Genomic DNA, 16,176 nt, shown 5'->3' on the forward strand with positions numbered 1-16,176 from the left:
GTCACATAGTAAATACAGCTTAATTTTAAACTCAGGCATTTGGATTCCAGAGTGTGCTCTCTAACCATTTGCTGTGATACCATTCCCCTGCTATATAGTGCCTGTCAGAGAGGTGATCAACATTTCACCCTTTTCACAATTTTCCATCGAATGGAATCATGCTGTTCAATTATAGATCACTTCCTGTTGAAGGTCAGGGACCTTGCCATCATCTAACTAGATATTTTTAGTGACAAATGCAATGAAATAGGCAAATTCTTTGTAACCAAGGGAATTTATTTGCTGAATATAGAGAAGGGAGTAAAGAGGCTAGTGTATAATTTAGCACTTTCTTAAAACTTATACAAGTTAACATGTTCAATATTTTTAGAAATTTTAAAAGGATTAATAAAAAAATAATTTTCAATCCCACTACCCAAAGATAACCCCAGGATCTATCTACTTTTATTTTAAAAGGATCATATAAAGGACACAGAGATAATTTAGTTAATTGTTTCTGGCAAGTCATAGACTAATTATTCAACTACTTGAAGAGATGACAAGGTAAATGCTGTTTATTTACACTCAAGAAAAATTACTTCATTCTAAAATTTTAAAAAGGTGGTATGAGTTGACTCCTTGCGCAACATTCAGAAAAGGCTTCAAAACTCATTTTACCTATGATTATGCTGTGTAACTCCACAGAGGGCTCTCAGAATGTAGGTAATAGTGAGATATATTTTGATCTCGCCATCCCAATCTTAAACTGCCCTCAGACTTTTGGGTAAAAAGGATGCATCTTATTCTAGTTCAGTAAAAAGTGGTCACTACCCATTCTTCACCAGTGGATGGTGGCAGAAAATTTAGAAAGCTTTTTAGGGAGCCCCCTCAGAAGGTAAAGTGAAGTGTGTTCTTTCAGAGTAAGGTGAATGAGAGATTAGAGAAGTCTAGAGCAGAGGAAATGTGAGAGTTGCCTATGGTAATTGTAATAGCCAGCCCAGAAATTGGGAGCAGAGTGAGCAAATTTATAAAATAATTCTTGGAAAAAATCTTATAAAAAATATTGGCCTCTTGTTTTTATTTTATTAAAATTGACATTGTTCTGCTTAGTTTTCAGATGTTTCAAGTGCGAACAGAGACTTATTTGGATTATGTGTTTCTCAGCTAGACTAAATAAATGTTAACAATGGATAAGTGCAAACACATTGAGCAATTGCGGCTTGCTCAAGACCATTCCATCCTCAACCCTCAGAAATGGCATTGTGTGGACTGCAATACAACTGAGTCAATCTGGGCTTGCCTTAGCTGTTCCCACGTTGCCTGTGGAAGATACATCGAAGAACATGCACTCAAGCACTTTCAGGAAAGCAGTCATCCTGTTGCATTGGAGGTGAATGAGATGTATGTTTTTTGTTACCTTTGTGATGATTATGTTCTTAATGATAATGCAGCCGGAGACCTGAAGTTACTACGAAGTACATTAAGTGCAATCAAAAGTCAAAGTTATTATTGCACCACTCGTAGTGGAAGGGTTTTACGGTCTATAGGTATAAGTGATGATTCTTATTTCTTAAATGATGGTGCCCAATCTCTGCTTCAAAATGAAGATCAAATGTATACTGCTCTTTGGCACAGGAGAAGGATCCTAATGGGTAAAATCTTTCGAATTTGGTTTGAACAGTCACCCATTGGAAGAAAAAGGCAAGAAGAACAATTTCAGGATAAAACAGAAAAAAGAGAAGTGAAGAAAAGACGGCAAGACTTAGAACATCAGGTTAAAGCAGAATTGGAAAGTATGCCTCCAAGAAAGAGTTTACGTTTACAAGGTCAAGTTCAGTCCACCACAGTAGAGATAGTTCCTGTTCAAGAACCACTACAAACCTCAGCATCACCAGCAAAAGATGATGTAGTATCTACCTCAGAAGATGTAAAATTTAAAAAAGCCAGTGATTCCTCAGTTAAACAAAGGCCAATCGTAACTCCTGGTGTAACAGGATTGAGAAATTTAGGAAATACTTGCTATATGAATTCTGTTCTTCAAGTGTTGAGTCATTTACTTATTTTTCGACAGTGTTTTTTAAAACTTGATCTGAACCGATGGCTGGCTGTGACAGCTAGTGATAAGACAAGATCATCTTATAAGCATCCACCAGTCACAGATACACTATATCGAATGAATGAATGCCAAGAAAAAGATACAGGCTCTGTTTTCTCTAGACATCCAAGTTTATCCTCCAGACTAACTGGTGGAGTATCAAAGAGTAGAAAGATGGAACTTATTCAGCTAAGGGAGTCAAGTTCACAATACATTTCTCTCTGTCATGAATTGCATACTTTATTCCAAGTCATGTGGTCTGGAAAGTGGGCCTTGGTCTCACCATTTGCTATGCTACACTCTGTGTGGAGACTAATTCCTGCTTTTCGTGGTTATGCCCAACAAGATGCTCAGGAATTTCTTTGTGAACTTTTGGATAAAATACAACATGAACTAGAAACAACTGGTACCAGGTTACCAGCTCTTATCCCCATTTCTCAAAGGAAACTTATCAAACAGGTTCTGAATGTTGTGAATAACATTTTTCATGGACAACTTCTTAGTCAGGTATGGATTTTTAAATATATCGTTTTCATCATGGGGAATTCATAAAGCAAAGCCTAAAAAATGCATATGCTCTGTATATCTAGCGTGTTAGAGCTGGTGCTGTTTTCAGGTCAAAATAGATCACTTTTACAAATATATATAAAGTCACCTCACTTATTTACGGTGGTTTCCTTCATGAATCATTGACATGATTATGTCCATGGTATGAAAGCTTTTTTTGTGGGGAGAGGGGCCAGAGCTTCGTAAGTTAACAATATTACATTCATTTTCTGGGAGACTGAGAAGGGGAGAGTTTAATCCCACAGGGAACAGATTTGAAGATGCTGATGTACTGGTAATGGATTTGGTGCACACTTGAGTAATTTCAGGGACTAAGGAGTGGCCCTGGAGGAATTCCTATAAAACCAAAAGAGGCATGGTCTGAAAGCTTTAACAAGTAGGTGGGGAAATTTTAAGGTAAATAAATGTGATTTCATCTAGAATAATCCTAAATGGTTTTCCTTTATTTTAATTACAGCTGTAAAAGTTTCCCTTGTTGTGAAAAGGAATCACAAAACCAGAATCTTCCATCTAATTAATGGTTCTCTGTAATAAGTGGACTTGTTAGTAGACTATTACTAGATATAAACTTCTCTATTTTTCCATAGCATGGAACTTTAAAAAAATTTTTTTTCATTAACAGAAGCAGTTGGGCTCTTAGGGCATTACCCAACCCTGCACACATGCCTGTTTTTCAGTTCAACTTTCATGGGGATAATAGCACTTTTGGTTTGTATAGCATACTTTTTCCAAAACGTAGTTTAAATATTTCAAATGTAATTCTTCCTAAGGGATATCTATGAAGTTTATTTCACTTGCTGTTTCATAAATGTAAAGATTCTACATTGTACCGATTAGCAAATAAGTTATGCTTCCTGTGTTGTATGCAATTTTATCTTTCTACCATCTTCCTCTGTCATTTCTAACTTTATCCATAAGTTTAAAATACATTGTAAATAATAGTAATATATAGTCATAGAAAACCTGTATGATACAGTAAACCTATGTGAAAGAAAGAAAAATCATCCCTTAACCCCACAACCCATACATAAAACTATTAATATTTTGGAATATTTCCTTCATGTTTTTTTCTTCTGTACATTTATCCATGTTTTTTTCCCCCTAATTGTGTGGTGATGTTGAATAGACCTGCTTGCTTTATTTATTTTCATTTAACATAAAGATTTTTCATAGTCATTAACATTTTTATCATTCTTTTCACACCATGTTAATGTCCATCATACATACTATAATTTATTTAATTATTCCCCTGTTATTGACTTGTAATCTATTTCTGATTTTTCCATTATTATCATCTCACAATCAATTAATACATGATTTCTTTAGGGCAGAGTCCTAGAAGTAGAATTACTTTGTCAAAGGTAGGACTTTTGGTACTTGGTTACAAACTTCTTTCCAGAAATAGTTTATATTTCAAATGATGAGAGTACCTATGTGCTTGTTTTTCCTTTATGGATGAATTTCAAAATCAATAAAAATTGTTTTGCCAGATTTTTTACTCTCTTCCCTTTAAACATGTAATACACTCAGGAAACTGGTCATCTCAAGAGTCTGAGATGGTTGGTTGCTGAAAATGGCTTTTTTTTTTTCCTCAAGAACTCAAAAAGTCAACCCTTGCCCTAGTCCCCAGAATAAATGCCAGGAATATTCTTTACTTTTTGTCAATTTGTTAAATCTAAACTCCGCATCACAACTGGCTCTTTTATTTTGTAGCCTGTTCCAGGAATGTAGCTTATATGAAAGAGCTTAGTAATATAGTTGACTCTTGAACAACATAGGTTTGAGCTGCATATAGATCCACATATACATGGATTTTTTTTTCCAGTAAATACTGTGTATTTTCCTTATGATTTATATTTTCTCAAGCTTACTGTATTGTAAGAATACAGTATACAATACATATAGCATACAAAATAGATGTTAATCAACTGTTTATATTATCAGTAAGGCTTCTAGTCAACAGTAGCTATTAATAGTTAAGTATTTGGGTAGTCAAAAGTTACATGAGAATTTTCAAGTGCACAGTGGGGAGTGTCAGCACCTCTAACTTCCCCACATCGTTCAAGTATCAACTGTACTTCATATCATGTGGACTTTTAAACTTATAAAGTTTATCTTCAGTTATTTGCAGTGTTTGTTGGCATTAAATCCTGCTGAATTCTTCACTGAAATTATTCTTTCCCTTTCCAGTTCCTGTATTTCCTACGTAAGTTGTTAGAACAGATCCATATTCTTTGTGGTTCCTATATTTTGATGAGGATTTTAATATAGCAATGTTTGCTTTAAGTAGGTATCATTATTTGTCATATGTATTGTCTTTTGAAATTTTCAGTTGGTATGGCTTTAAAATTTATATATACTAATATACTGTATTTTAAAATATACTAGTAATATTTTACTTGTATCATGGCTAAGAGGTTACAGGGATTTGGGGAGAGAAAAATTAGTGAAAGACAAAGAAGGAAAGGGGCAAATAACCTCGTCTAATTATCTAAACACAAATGCACATAAATATATATACATACACATATATAATGTATATCTGATTGAGTCCACAATTTGGTTTTTTACTTAAATTCAAATTTGATTAATGTCCTTGGAGCTTTTTGAATGCCTAGTAGTTAAAGCCCACCAATGCATAATGGGTTTAATGAATCTTTTGGAAGGAAAATTATAATAATAAAAAAATTGCCTGAAAATATAAAGCAGATTATTTGGAATTTTGATAGTGCATTTTCTTTTTTATTGGCAGTGACCTCTAGTGACAGGAGTAAATGTTTTCACAGAATTGTAATCTGAGAAACTTTTTATTTGCAGGTTACATGTCTTGCATGTGACAACAAATCAAATACCATAGAACCTTTCTGGGACTTGTCACTGGAATTTCCAGAAAGATACCAATGTAGTGGAAAAGATACTGCTTACCAGCCATGTCTGGTTACTGAAATGTTGGCCAAATTCACAGAAACAGAAGCTTTAGAAGGAAAAATCTACGTATGTGACCAGTGTAACTGTAAGTAGAGACTATATATTCTCTTTGCTTTTCTAAGATTAGCAAAGAGAAACACAAATGAGAGGAAGCTTGAAAAAAAAAAACTTCATCAAAAGAAACTGGGCTGGATCTACTTTATAACTGGCATTCGTGAACTCTGTGTATGTTTTGCCCTACCGATGACATTAAAAAATTTTTTTGATCCTATAGTCACGGAGAAGACTCATAAAATAAAATTTTAATTAAATATGTAAGGCACAATAAAGTAGCAAAGGGTAATAGTAAAAGGAAAATATGTTATTTAATACTGAAAGAAATGTTTGCTTTAAGTCTTTTTGCTACATATCAAAATGTTGATATATTACATATATATATGTGAGTATACATACCTTTATAATAGGAAATAATATGTAGCTGCACTGCTGCTGTGGAGATTGGCTTCATAAAAGCAAAGGTTTATTCAAAAACCGTTTACAATATCTTATGTATTAGTTATTGTTCTAGTTGCTATGGACAGAGGTAAGACACTTTCAAGGTGCTCACATACCTAATGGAGGAAACAGACAATTAAGGTCTACTATGATAAGCTCTCTAATAGAGGTGGACACAGGCACCTAACACTGGGGGATGAAACAGTCATTGCAATTAAAGAGAAGCGAAGCGTTATCGTCCAGGGGAATGGTGTATAAAACCATATCGAATCTGTTTTGTCTTTATTTCCTCTAGTAATGTATACATGGCGTTTTAGTGTTTATACTGTATATTTCCAGGTATTCTCCCTACTTTTCACTTCTGAAAAAATGATTTTAGGGCTTTCGATACTAAACTCATGAGGTAGCGTTAAAGAAACATTGGATGTTCCAGCATTGAAGAAATGTCACATCAATTGACTTATACCAGCATTGTTTTCTAAGTGCTGTCTAGTATGAACTCTTTTAAGGAGCCTAAGATTTATAAGGTTAGGGAAAAATGAACCTTTATCAAATTTGTATGGTGAGGTACCTTTTTTTCTTGGACATGAATGTGAATGGTCATAGGTGCTTTTCATCACCAAATCTGGGAGTTAGAACAATATTATAAATGAGTGCAGAATATAGTTTTATAACATGTTTGTGTGTGTCTTCTGGGTCTACCAAATGAAGACCCAAATGATTAGTTGCTTTAATACATAAAAGGCAAATGCTTAAAATTATAAGTCAAGGAGTAGACATCCATTGTCTAGCTATACTTGGACCATATATTCTGGGAGATCATCCAAAAGTAGATCCAGGACATTCAGCAGCAGCTGGATACCTGGATCTCAGGGGTCATAGACCTTGAAGGAAGGGCTTCTGGTGGCAAGTGGAGATGGCTTAGAGGTCACTTTCATGATAGACTGATTGCACCTTCTACACGGAAAGCAGCTGTTGAATCCATGGCTGGAGTCAGAGCTGGTGTACACATTACAGGACAGCTCCTGGACATCAAGAGCAAACTTTGTTAGCCAGTGGCCCAGCCAGAGACTGTAGGACACAATTCTAGGGAAGCAGAGGGGACAACAAAAGGAATCCTAAATTCCACTTGTTTAAGATCTTGTGCTAAAATAGCAAAAGCAAGACACTAAGGGGAGCCTCAGATGCAGAGCCAGTAAAAGCCTGCTTTCTTAGGCTTTGGCCAGGGATTGGGTGGATCCCCAGGAATTTAGGAGGAGTGTTTTGGGAAGTAAGGCTCCATGCCCCCCTGGGATCTTGATTGGACTCAATAAATGAACCAACCAAGCAGCCTTTAAATTGAGAGTTTGGTAAGAGTATTAAACTATGTTTAGGAAGAGTTTCAACTTTTCCTATTTGTCATAGCCAAATTCATTTAAAAATATTATAGCACTATATCATTCTGGTGCCTTATTTGCAAAGTTATATTAAGTCATTAATTGTTTACATATCTGTCCACCTTGACTAGTTCATACATTTTTTTTTAAATTGTAAGTATATCAAATGAATAAAGACAGGGCAAGGCCATGTCTTTAGCTCCAGCACAGTGCAATGTCTGTAACAGTAGATATTTAAGTGATAATACATGTGTGAATTATTTTAAAAGTTTACTCAGCTTTTCCTGTGTCCTTAAATTTGATTCTCATTCTGTCTTTGATATCACAGCAAAGCGTAGAAGGTTTTCCACAAAACCAGTTGTACTCACAGAAGCCCAGAAACAGCTTATGATTTGCCACCTACCTCAGGTTCTCAGACTACACCTCAAACGATTCAGGTTAGTAGTAGTAGTAGTAGTACTAGTTGCTTTCCAGCTACACACTTCTAACTGGATCATTCCTCATTCTTATGGTGCTTCAGAACTTAACACATGATAAATTATATGTTAATACTATATACCTGGCTAGTAGATGACTTATGTCTACTTCTGCTTTTTATTTTAAGGGGAAAAAATTCTGTCATTGTCTCTAGCCTTGACCAGTAGATACCATATTCAATAACTAACCTGATTAGCATTCTTTTGTAGAATGCTTTGCTGATCACATTTTGGTCAGCTGAGTAATACTATTCTCCTAGTAAGTTTCTACTTATAATGTTTACTATTCAGCATATTTTAGGTGTAAAATTTTTTAATCTATAACTTAGAGTATTTGGCTCAATTGCTTCATCCTTGGAAAATATTTGAACCAAGGTGCAGCAGTTCAATTCAAAGCAGTTAAACAAAAACAAACTTTAGTCTTCAGAAATATATTAGGTGAAATTAGTTGTCAAATCTGTTGATTAATCAAAGCATATGGTTTTATACCTTGCAATAACCATGTTAACCTCAGAGCTTGCTGTTCTCTTAAGGAATGAGAAGTGACTTTATGTGCTGTGATTTGCAAACTATTGAGACCATGGTTTAATTTTTTTTAACAAAGGAATACATGTTTAAAATTTTAAAACATTACAAAAGGTAAAGTAAAAGCCCAAAGTAAAAGTGCCTCTTTCCTCTCAGTCCCTTTCCCCAGAGATAATCACTGTTAATTTTAATCTGCTATTTCAATAAGGGATAGTGAACAAATATAATGTGAGTGCTTTTTAATGCAAGATGTTGTTTTATATTCTTTGGGGAATATAAAGTAGAATCTTTTCCTCAAAATTATAGTAGGGCATGCACAGAAATAATGGTGACATAGAAATACTAAGTATCACAACTGTAAACAAATTGATTTATCTGAGACTTGGAGGAGGGAGTTAGCTGATGTCTAAATGTTCCCAAAGCCTCTCTAATGGCATAGGGGGCTTTATATCATTCAAGTCTCAGTTCATATGTTATCTCTTTAGAGAGGACTCCCCTGACCAACCCTCACATTACCCTATTTTGCTTAATGGCAAAAACTACTGTCTGAAATTAAGAGTTATTTATCTCCCCTGCCAGTGGAACAGTTCAGTAATTACAGAGATCTTTTCTTTTTCATTCCTGTATACCAAGTCCCAGAACCAAGCTCTATACATAGCAGATGCCCAAAAATATTTATTAAGTGAATGAATGGGTGTATACAGGAGGAAGAGTACTTTAGTCTAAGGGAGCAACCTGAACAGAGGTATGGAGGAAGGAACAGGGAAGGGTATACAACGAAAGTGAAAAGTCAGGTGAGACTTGCCATTGTGTATAAAATCAAGTGGACTGAAAACAGGAAGATTAGTTAGGAGGTTAATATTGTATTCCAGGGCCAGGTAACAAGGGTCAGGGAGCATGGAGAGTGAGAACATATGTGAGATTCTGTAAAGACAGAATTGAAAGGATTTCAATTTTTGTTACTTAAACTGATACTTAATTGGCTAGTATAAACTCTTGAAGTACTTCCTGTTCTTCATAATTGCTATTTAATCTGGCATTTGAAGCTCTCGTTAATATAAACCTATTTGACTCTCTGCTCTTCTGCCTAAAACATTTTTGACCCTTCATGCCTTGGTTTATTTCTGATTCAGAGACTTTGTTTATGCTGCCTTTACCCATCACATTTATCTTTTTCCTTTATCTATTAAAAAAGTACTATTGTATTTTTCAGCATATAAAATACATAGAGTATCTAAAAGACAGAAGGGATAATGGGACTAAGGAAGGGCACACAGGAGCTCTTTGAAGAAGCAGAAGAAATGGAATATTTCTAGTAGCTTAGATGCTCCCTGTGTGTGCCTCCTAGTCCTCCTATTCCCTTCCCCTCTCCTCAGAAGTAAACCATTATGAATTTTGGGTATAATGTTATCTTGTTCTTGTCCTTTTACTATATTTCAGCAGAAAAAAACTGGGTGCTCATCAATAGGAATGAATATTTTCTACGTAGATAGTTTACAAGTATTTAGCATAATTAAACAATTTAAAGTTTGAATTTTATGATAAAGTAAAAGTCAGAATGATAAGAACTTCTCATGGTAAGCAGGTCCCATTATTTTACGTCTTGGTCTTCCATCTTTACTAAAGTTAAAGGTGCATTGGATACAGGATCTTTTATGCATTTCATAGGGAAGGGTTGGGATATAACTACTAGTCCAGCAAATGATATAATGTGCAGGTCTCACCTTTAGTTCCATACTATTTTATATTGTACTAAGAATCATTTTCACATTAATTTTTTTCCTTCATATAACCTGTGTATATTCCTTTCTTCTCTGCTATTGTTTGTTTTAATCTAATGTTTTAGTTTTTTAATACCACCATTTTCATCTGTCTTTTGTCTCTAAATGACACTACCCTAAATAGATTATAATCTCTTGAAAGAATTACCATATTTTACATTTCCCCCTGTAACATCAGCTCATACTTTACATGACAAAAACATTGCTTGCTTTGCTTAGATCCGGTACTGGGAAGCATGACCAACATGTTGAGAAAATGACAATACATGGGCATTGTTTGAGTTTTGTTACTAATAAGTGTTGTGCTGGTTTACACACAGGGAAGAGTCACAGTTCCTATTTTTTCTTAGTCTGAAAAGGTCTGAGGTATTATGAGGAAATAGAGGGGCCCTGTTTGGTTCTTCTTTTCCTTCACACTTGGCCAAGTAAGATAGAGATTATGTCTCCCAAGAACAGTCTAGCTTCTGGGATACCCTTCTCATGCTGTGGCAAGACAATACAGAATTAAGAAACTTTTGGTGCCTTGAATTTATCTGTTAAAAGGAGGAAAATGTCATAGGGCCATAAATTTCTTTCTGAAAATTAATACTCTTCCTGTATTATGGTTTAATTACAGAAGGCAAATATTTTAAAACCTAACTGGACCTATTTAGTAAATAAGACTGAATTCCTGCATGTATAGCCAGCTTCAGCATTGAAAACATTTTCTATTTACATTATTTATTATACATGATACTTTGTATTCCATACACTGAGGCTTTTTTTTTCTTTTTTTTTTTTAAGACTGTCTAAACCTAGTACATGGTTATTTTTCTTTGATTTTGTTAATTTTACCCTGGTTTGTTCACAGGTGGTCAGGACGTAATAACCGGGAGAAGATTGGTGTTCATGTGGGCTTTGAAGAAATCTTGAACATGGAGCCTTATTGCTGCATGGAGTCATTGAAAGCCCTCAGACCAGAATGTTTTATCTATGATTTATCTGCTGTAGTAATGCATCATGGGAAAGGATTTGGCTCAGGACACTACACTGCCTACTGCTTTAATTCTGAAGGAGGTATAGGTGGAAAAAGTATTTTATCTGGGGCTAGATTTGGAAGTTGGAGTGCAGGCTTTAGCAGTTTCTATATTGGCCACTAAATCTCCTTAAGCAATGACACTTGACTTGTTTTCTTTCCAGAGGAATACTTCTGCAGTATTGTTCATTAAAAAAAAAAACTGAGGGCCTGTGCAGAAAATGCAAATTTCTTTTGTGGGATTGCACTAGTTTTGACTGCTAAGGGCTGTAGGGATAGGATAATATGGTCAGAAAGAGTGTGCTATCTTTTCTTAAAGGCACATGTCCAAGAGCAGGTCCTCTGTTTACTGGTTTAATTTGGTTAATTTTGTTAAAGAACAGAGCATTTAATGAATTGGCGTATCACAGGCATTTGGAACAAACTTTGAGTTCACGTTTTTAACATATAAAACTCACTTGCACTTACTGCCTCTCTGGACACTTATAGGTAGTGATTGGATTTAGGTTTCACATTTTATTTCCCCTTTCCCTATCTACCGTTAAACATAGAATGAACCTCCTCCTCTTTCCTATTTCTCTACCCTGCCCCCCACACACATACAAAACATAGATGTGGTTAAAAAGCCCAAACTTTCCAGGAAGGCAGTTAATTCCTAACACTAAACTACCTAGTTAGGTGTAAACTATTTGCTTTATAGTATGATAGCAGCTAAAGCATCAATTGGTAAGATTATACCAGGAATTAAAGAGTCAAGTGAACTAATCAAATTCTATAGCTTCAAGTTGCTTTCAGGATAAAGGTAGATAATTCCAGAGTAACATACTGCCCAAACTATATTTCTCATTAAAAGAAATGAATTGGCTAGCCAATTATTTTCCCTTCAGAAATAGCTTAACTCAACCTATGTAGCTTAATTCAATAGATGAATGGATAAAGATAGGGCACATATGTATGTATGTATGTATACTGTGGAATATTACAGAGTCATGAAAAGATTGCCATTTGTGACAACATGGATAGACCTAGAGGATAGGGTATTAAGAGAAAGACAAATACCATATAATTGCACTTGTAGGATCTAAAAAACAATGAACTCTATATATAGAGAACAAACTGATGGCCCCCAGATGAGCAGGGGAGTGGGGAGACTGGGTGAAAAAGGTGAAAGGAAATTAAGTAGTACAAAATACCTGTTATAAAAATAGTCACAGGATATAAAGTACAGCATACGGAATATAGTCAATAATATTGTAATAACTATGTATGGTGCCAGATGGGTATCACCTCATAAGGTATATAAATGTCTTATTACTTTTGTACACCTGAAATTAATGTCAGCTATAATTGAAAAAACATTTTTAAACTTAATTCACTAAAACTAATGCCTCTAAATTTCATGTTTTAATTTACATCAGAAAGTTCCGAAGTTCCTTTATAAGCCTAAAGGTATATTTCTGTGTTTCACTCTAGGGTTCTGGGTACACTGCAATGATTCCAAGCTAAGCATGTGCACTATGGATGAAGTATGCAAGGCCCAAGCTTATATCTTGTTTTATACCCAGCGAGTTACTGAGAATGGACATTCTAAACTCTTGCCTCCAGAACTCCTATCTGGTAGTCTACCTCCCAATGAAGAAGCTGATACCTCCGAGATCCTTAGCTGATCCTAAGACAGTGGGCTTCTTGCGATTTGTACATATACTTTTTGAAAGGGCTGACTTAAAATTTTGAGCTTCATTGTTTTTTTACTTAAAAATCAGTGCACACTGTTTATATATTTTGTATCTAACTTCGTCTTTTTACAGGGACAAAGCATACATATGTATTAGTGACAGCAGGTAACTAAACTTTTGTCATGTACTTGGGAGTTTTAAGCTTTTAGTGTTTACCTCAGACTAGTGTTACCTCTTTTATATTTTGATGTCTTAATTGGCTCAGATCATGAATTTGTGCAATCAACTGAAATTCAGGTGGCATCATTTTATACATTTCTTATTTATCTTTTGTAGCTATTTTCTATACAAATTCAATTCTTATTCGATGGAAAATTAGACTTCACTGTCTTAACAACAACAAAAAAAATCTAAATGGTATTTCTTTCAGGCCATTTGTATGTTAATGTTACCTTTGCCCCTTTAAGGGAGTTAGACTACTACTTTCAAAGAGAAATATCAAGGTATTGTCTAAATACTCATCAATCTATTCCTGAGGCTTTGTGTGTTACAGGGCTCAGAAAACATTGTCATTAATGGAACTTATTTTTCAAAAATTATTGTTTTAATAATTATTTGGCATAGACATACACATATGAAAATGACAGCTTAATAAATAGTGTGTTTAAATGACTTTAGTACTATGGACATGAAAACAATGATGGCTGGGACTTATGATTTGTCTGGCAGTGAACAGGTTTGTCCAGATTCTAATAATAAAGCAGTCAGTCATATCAAAAATTTGAATTTACCGAACAGTGTATTATGTTATACAAGTACAATTTAACTTGGATATGAGTCCATTTTATGTTTAACATTAGAACCTCTTAAGGCTTTGTACTGTATCACTTTTTGAGATTTTATTTAAAGGGATAAAAATAAGCCTTGAAGAGAAAAAATTGCATAGGGCAGAGAAAATAACTGTTCAAAATTGACAACTGGCAGCAGGCATCTCATTTCTCTAACTAAAGCCTGGACTACTCTTGCTAGGATTATGTGACTACTAGGAGCCTTTTAACATATTTAAATACCAGGCCCTGACATTTTAAAAAATTATCTAAATTTGCATTTTATTAAAAATGTAGTATGAAATAATCTTTGCTCTTGCCTAATAATCTTACTAGATTTCTTTAAAATACTACTGCTGCTAACTTTATTTCAGAAAGAGGAAAATCTACTAACCTCTGTTAATCTGATCTTAGCTCGGTGTTAACCACTGCAAGATCATTTCTCTTTTTAAGTGGGTTTGCTTGCAGGTTGAAATCTTAAGATATCCTATAGAATGCTGTTCTCCCCTAGTGATCATCTACAAGTTTGAGAAGGACCTCTATTAGTAAATTTTCCTTAAATTTCAGAGGACAAGTCATATGAAGCAGCTGACTGTAAAGTGCAATGAGAATTTATCACTGAACAGACAAATCATTTATGCCAAAAATACAGCTTGTGTTAAATGACTAAGGTTTAAAATCATTCATTAAGTATCTATGCAAGTTGTTACCTCAACTGTTAATTATACCTCATTAAAGATTTATGTGGTCAAAATACCTGCGTTTTCCCTTTTTTAATTTCAAGGATTACTTTATACTTAGGTTAACTGCTATACATTTTAGCACCTAATTTTAGTGGGATTTTTAAAAACTCTGGAAGCTATGTTATTTAGATAATGGTGTAATTTGCTTGTTTCAGTACTTATTTCAATGTAATATATGAGAAAGAAATAAAGTAGCGTAGCTTTCTTGATCTTTTCAAACTAAAACCAATGGGGCAGGCTGTATGTGTGATGTCAAGGTATATGGGAATTCTGTACTTTATGCTCAATATTGCTGTGAACCTAAATCTGATCTAAAAAAACATTAAATATTAAAACTAAAACCTAGACAATGAACAGAAATTTAGATTTACTGTACATCTCAGTGTGGACTTTACATTCTGCTAAGTTGATCTAACAAAAAACAACATGTTTTGGTTGTAAAATAATTTACTAAAGGCACTATTGTTAAACATTCAAGCTAATAATGTTACCAATAAGGTACATCATCATAAACATGACAGAATGATTCGAGAGATAACATGGCTAGTAAACAATACAATTTTTTTTTAAGTGACAGCTTTCCTATTTACAGGATCATATATATCCCTTCCAGCCATTTCAGGGGCATGCAGCGATGCCATCGCTCCCGACAGTTACCTGGGAAGGAAGCTTGGAGAGCTTAATTCGTTTGCAATCGCTACTGCTATAAGAGGTCTTACAAAGCTCCAAAATTCTTCACTCATAGGGTCAATCTACTTTGTAACTCCCATGAAAGCACATCAAAATGATATGAATTCAAAACTCCAAAAGAGCTAGCTGGAGGGCCCAAGCCCCGTAACATGTCCCGGCATGAAGTGGTGAGCTCTGCCACTTGCACATCACAGAAAATGGAGAACTTCAAAGGTAGCTAGCTATTGAACATTAGCACCATAGTAAACATGGTTCATGTAGATAACTGGATTGTTTATCCCACAAAGTAACATTCATTAATAGCTCTAATGCTGAAAGCAGCTTTTTAATGTATAATAAATGATCCAAGTACAGAAGTCAGGTTTCTCTTCCTATGAGATTAACATTAAACAAAATACAAAACGGCATCCCAGAGGCAAAAAATCTTATTGTGCTAAAGCATTACAAATTAAGGCTTTACCTTGGTACATAACAATTTTGAAACTATACTGGAACATTCCTAACAAATCATTTACATAGAATTCAAGCAATTTGTTCGAGGATCGGTAGTGGGGCTCAGTTCAAGTATTATGCATCTTACATTCAACATATGCACTTAGCTGCTAACTTAACCTCATTTCTGAAATACCATCCATAATGTTATGAATCCAAGCCAGTTGAGAGGCAGGGTGCTAAAGAATTTGGTTAACTAATGAAAAAGCCTAACAATTCAATTTCGCTTTTCTAACTAGAACAAGATCCAATCACGGGAAGTTTTCCTGTTTTTGTGGTTTTAAATGCCCTTTGGTTTATTAAGCAACCTGAATACATTTCCTGATAAATATATACCACTGGACAGAGGATCTAAATGTTGAGATTTTACTAATTCAAGGTTTCAAGTTGGTGCAATGTTCCTACTAAGTCATGTTTCAATTAGTAGATCTTGCCAATGTCAGGGAATAAATGAAAGACAAGGATTAATATCTTAAAAAGAAAAGCAAAATATTCCTAGAGCTTGTTAATT

General features: G+C 34.6%; 1 protein-coding gene across 3 annotated transcripts in view; it reads left to right on the plus strand.

Annotated features, from left to right (window-relative positions):
- Nucleotides 1-14,837, plus strand: part of USP44 (ubiquitin specific peptidase 44) — a 73,343-nt gene extending 58,506 nt beyond the window's left edge. For all 3 annotated transcript variants that reach the window (XM_039874073.1, XM_039874072.1, XM_039874074.1), the window contains exons 2-6: nucleotides 1,090-2,581; nucleotides 5,459-5,654; nucleotides 7,769-7,877; nucleotides 11,073-11,278; nucleotides 12,711-14,837. In XM_039874073.1, coding sequence (XP_039730007.1) covers nucleotides 1,157-2,581; nucleotides 5,459-5,654; nucleotides 7,769-7,877; nucleotides 11,073-11,278; nucleotides 12,711-12,904 — 2,130 coding nt within the window. In that variant the 5' untranslated portion in view covers nucleotides 1,090-1,156 and the 3' untranslated portion in view covers nucleotides 12,905-14,837. The remainder of the gene's footprint in view (nucleotides 1-1,089; nucleotides 2,582-5,458; nucleotides 5,655-7,768; nucleotides 7,878-11,072; nucleotides 11,279-12,710) is intronic.
- The last annotated feature ends 1,339 nt before the right edge of the window (nucleotides 14,838-16,176 follow it).

Source organism: Pteropus medius, unplaced genomic scaffold (assembly GCF_902729225.1).
Source record: "Pteropus medius unplaced genomic scaffold, Ma_sr-lr_union100, whole genome shotgun sequence".
NCBI classification, from domain to species: domain Eukaryota; kingdom Metazoa; phylum Chordata; class Mammalia; order Chiroptera; family Pteropodidae; genus Pteropus; species Pteropus medius.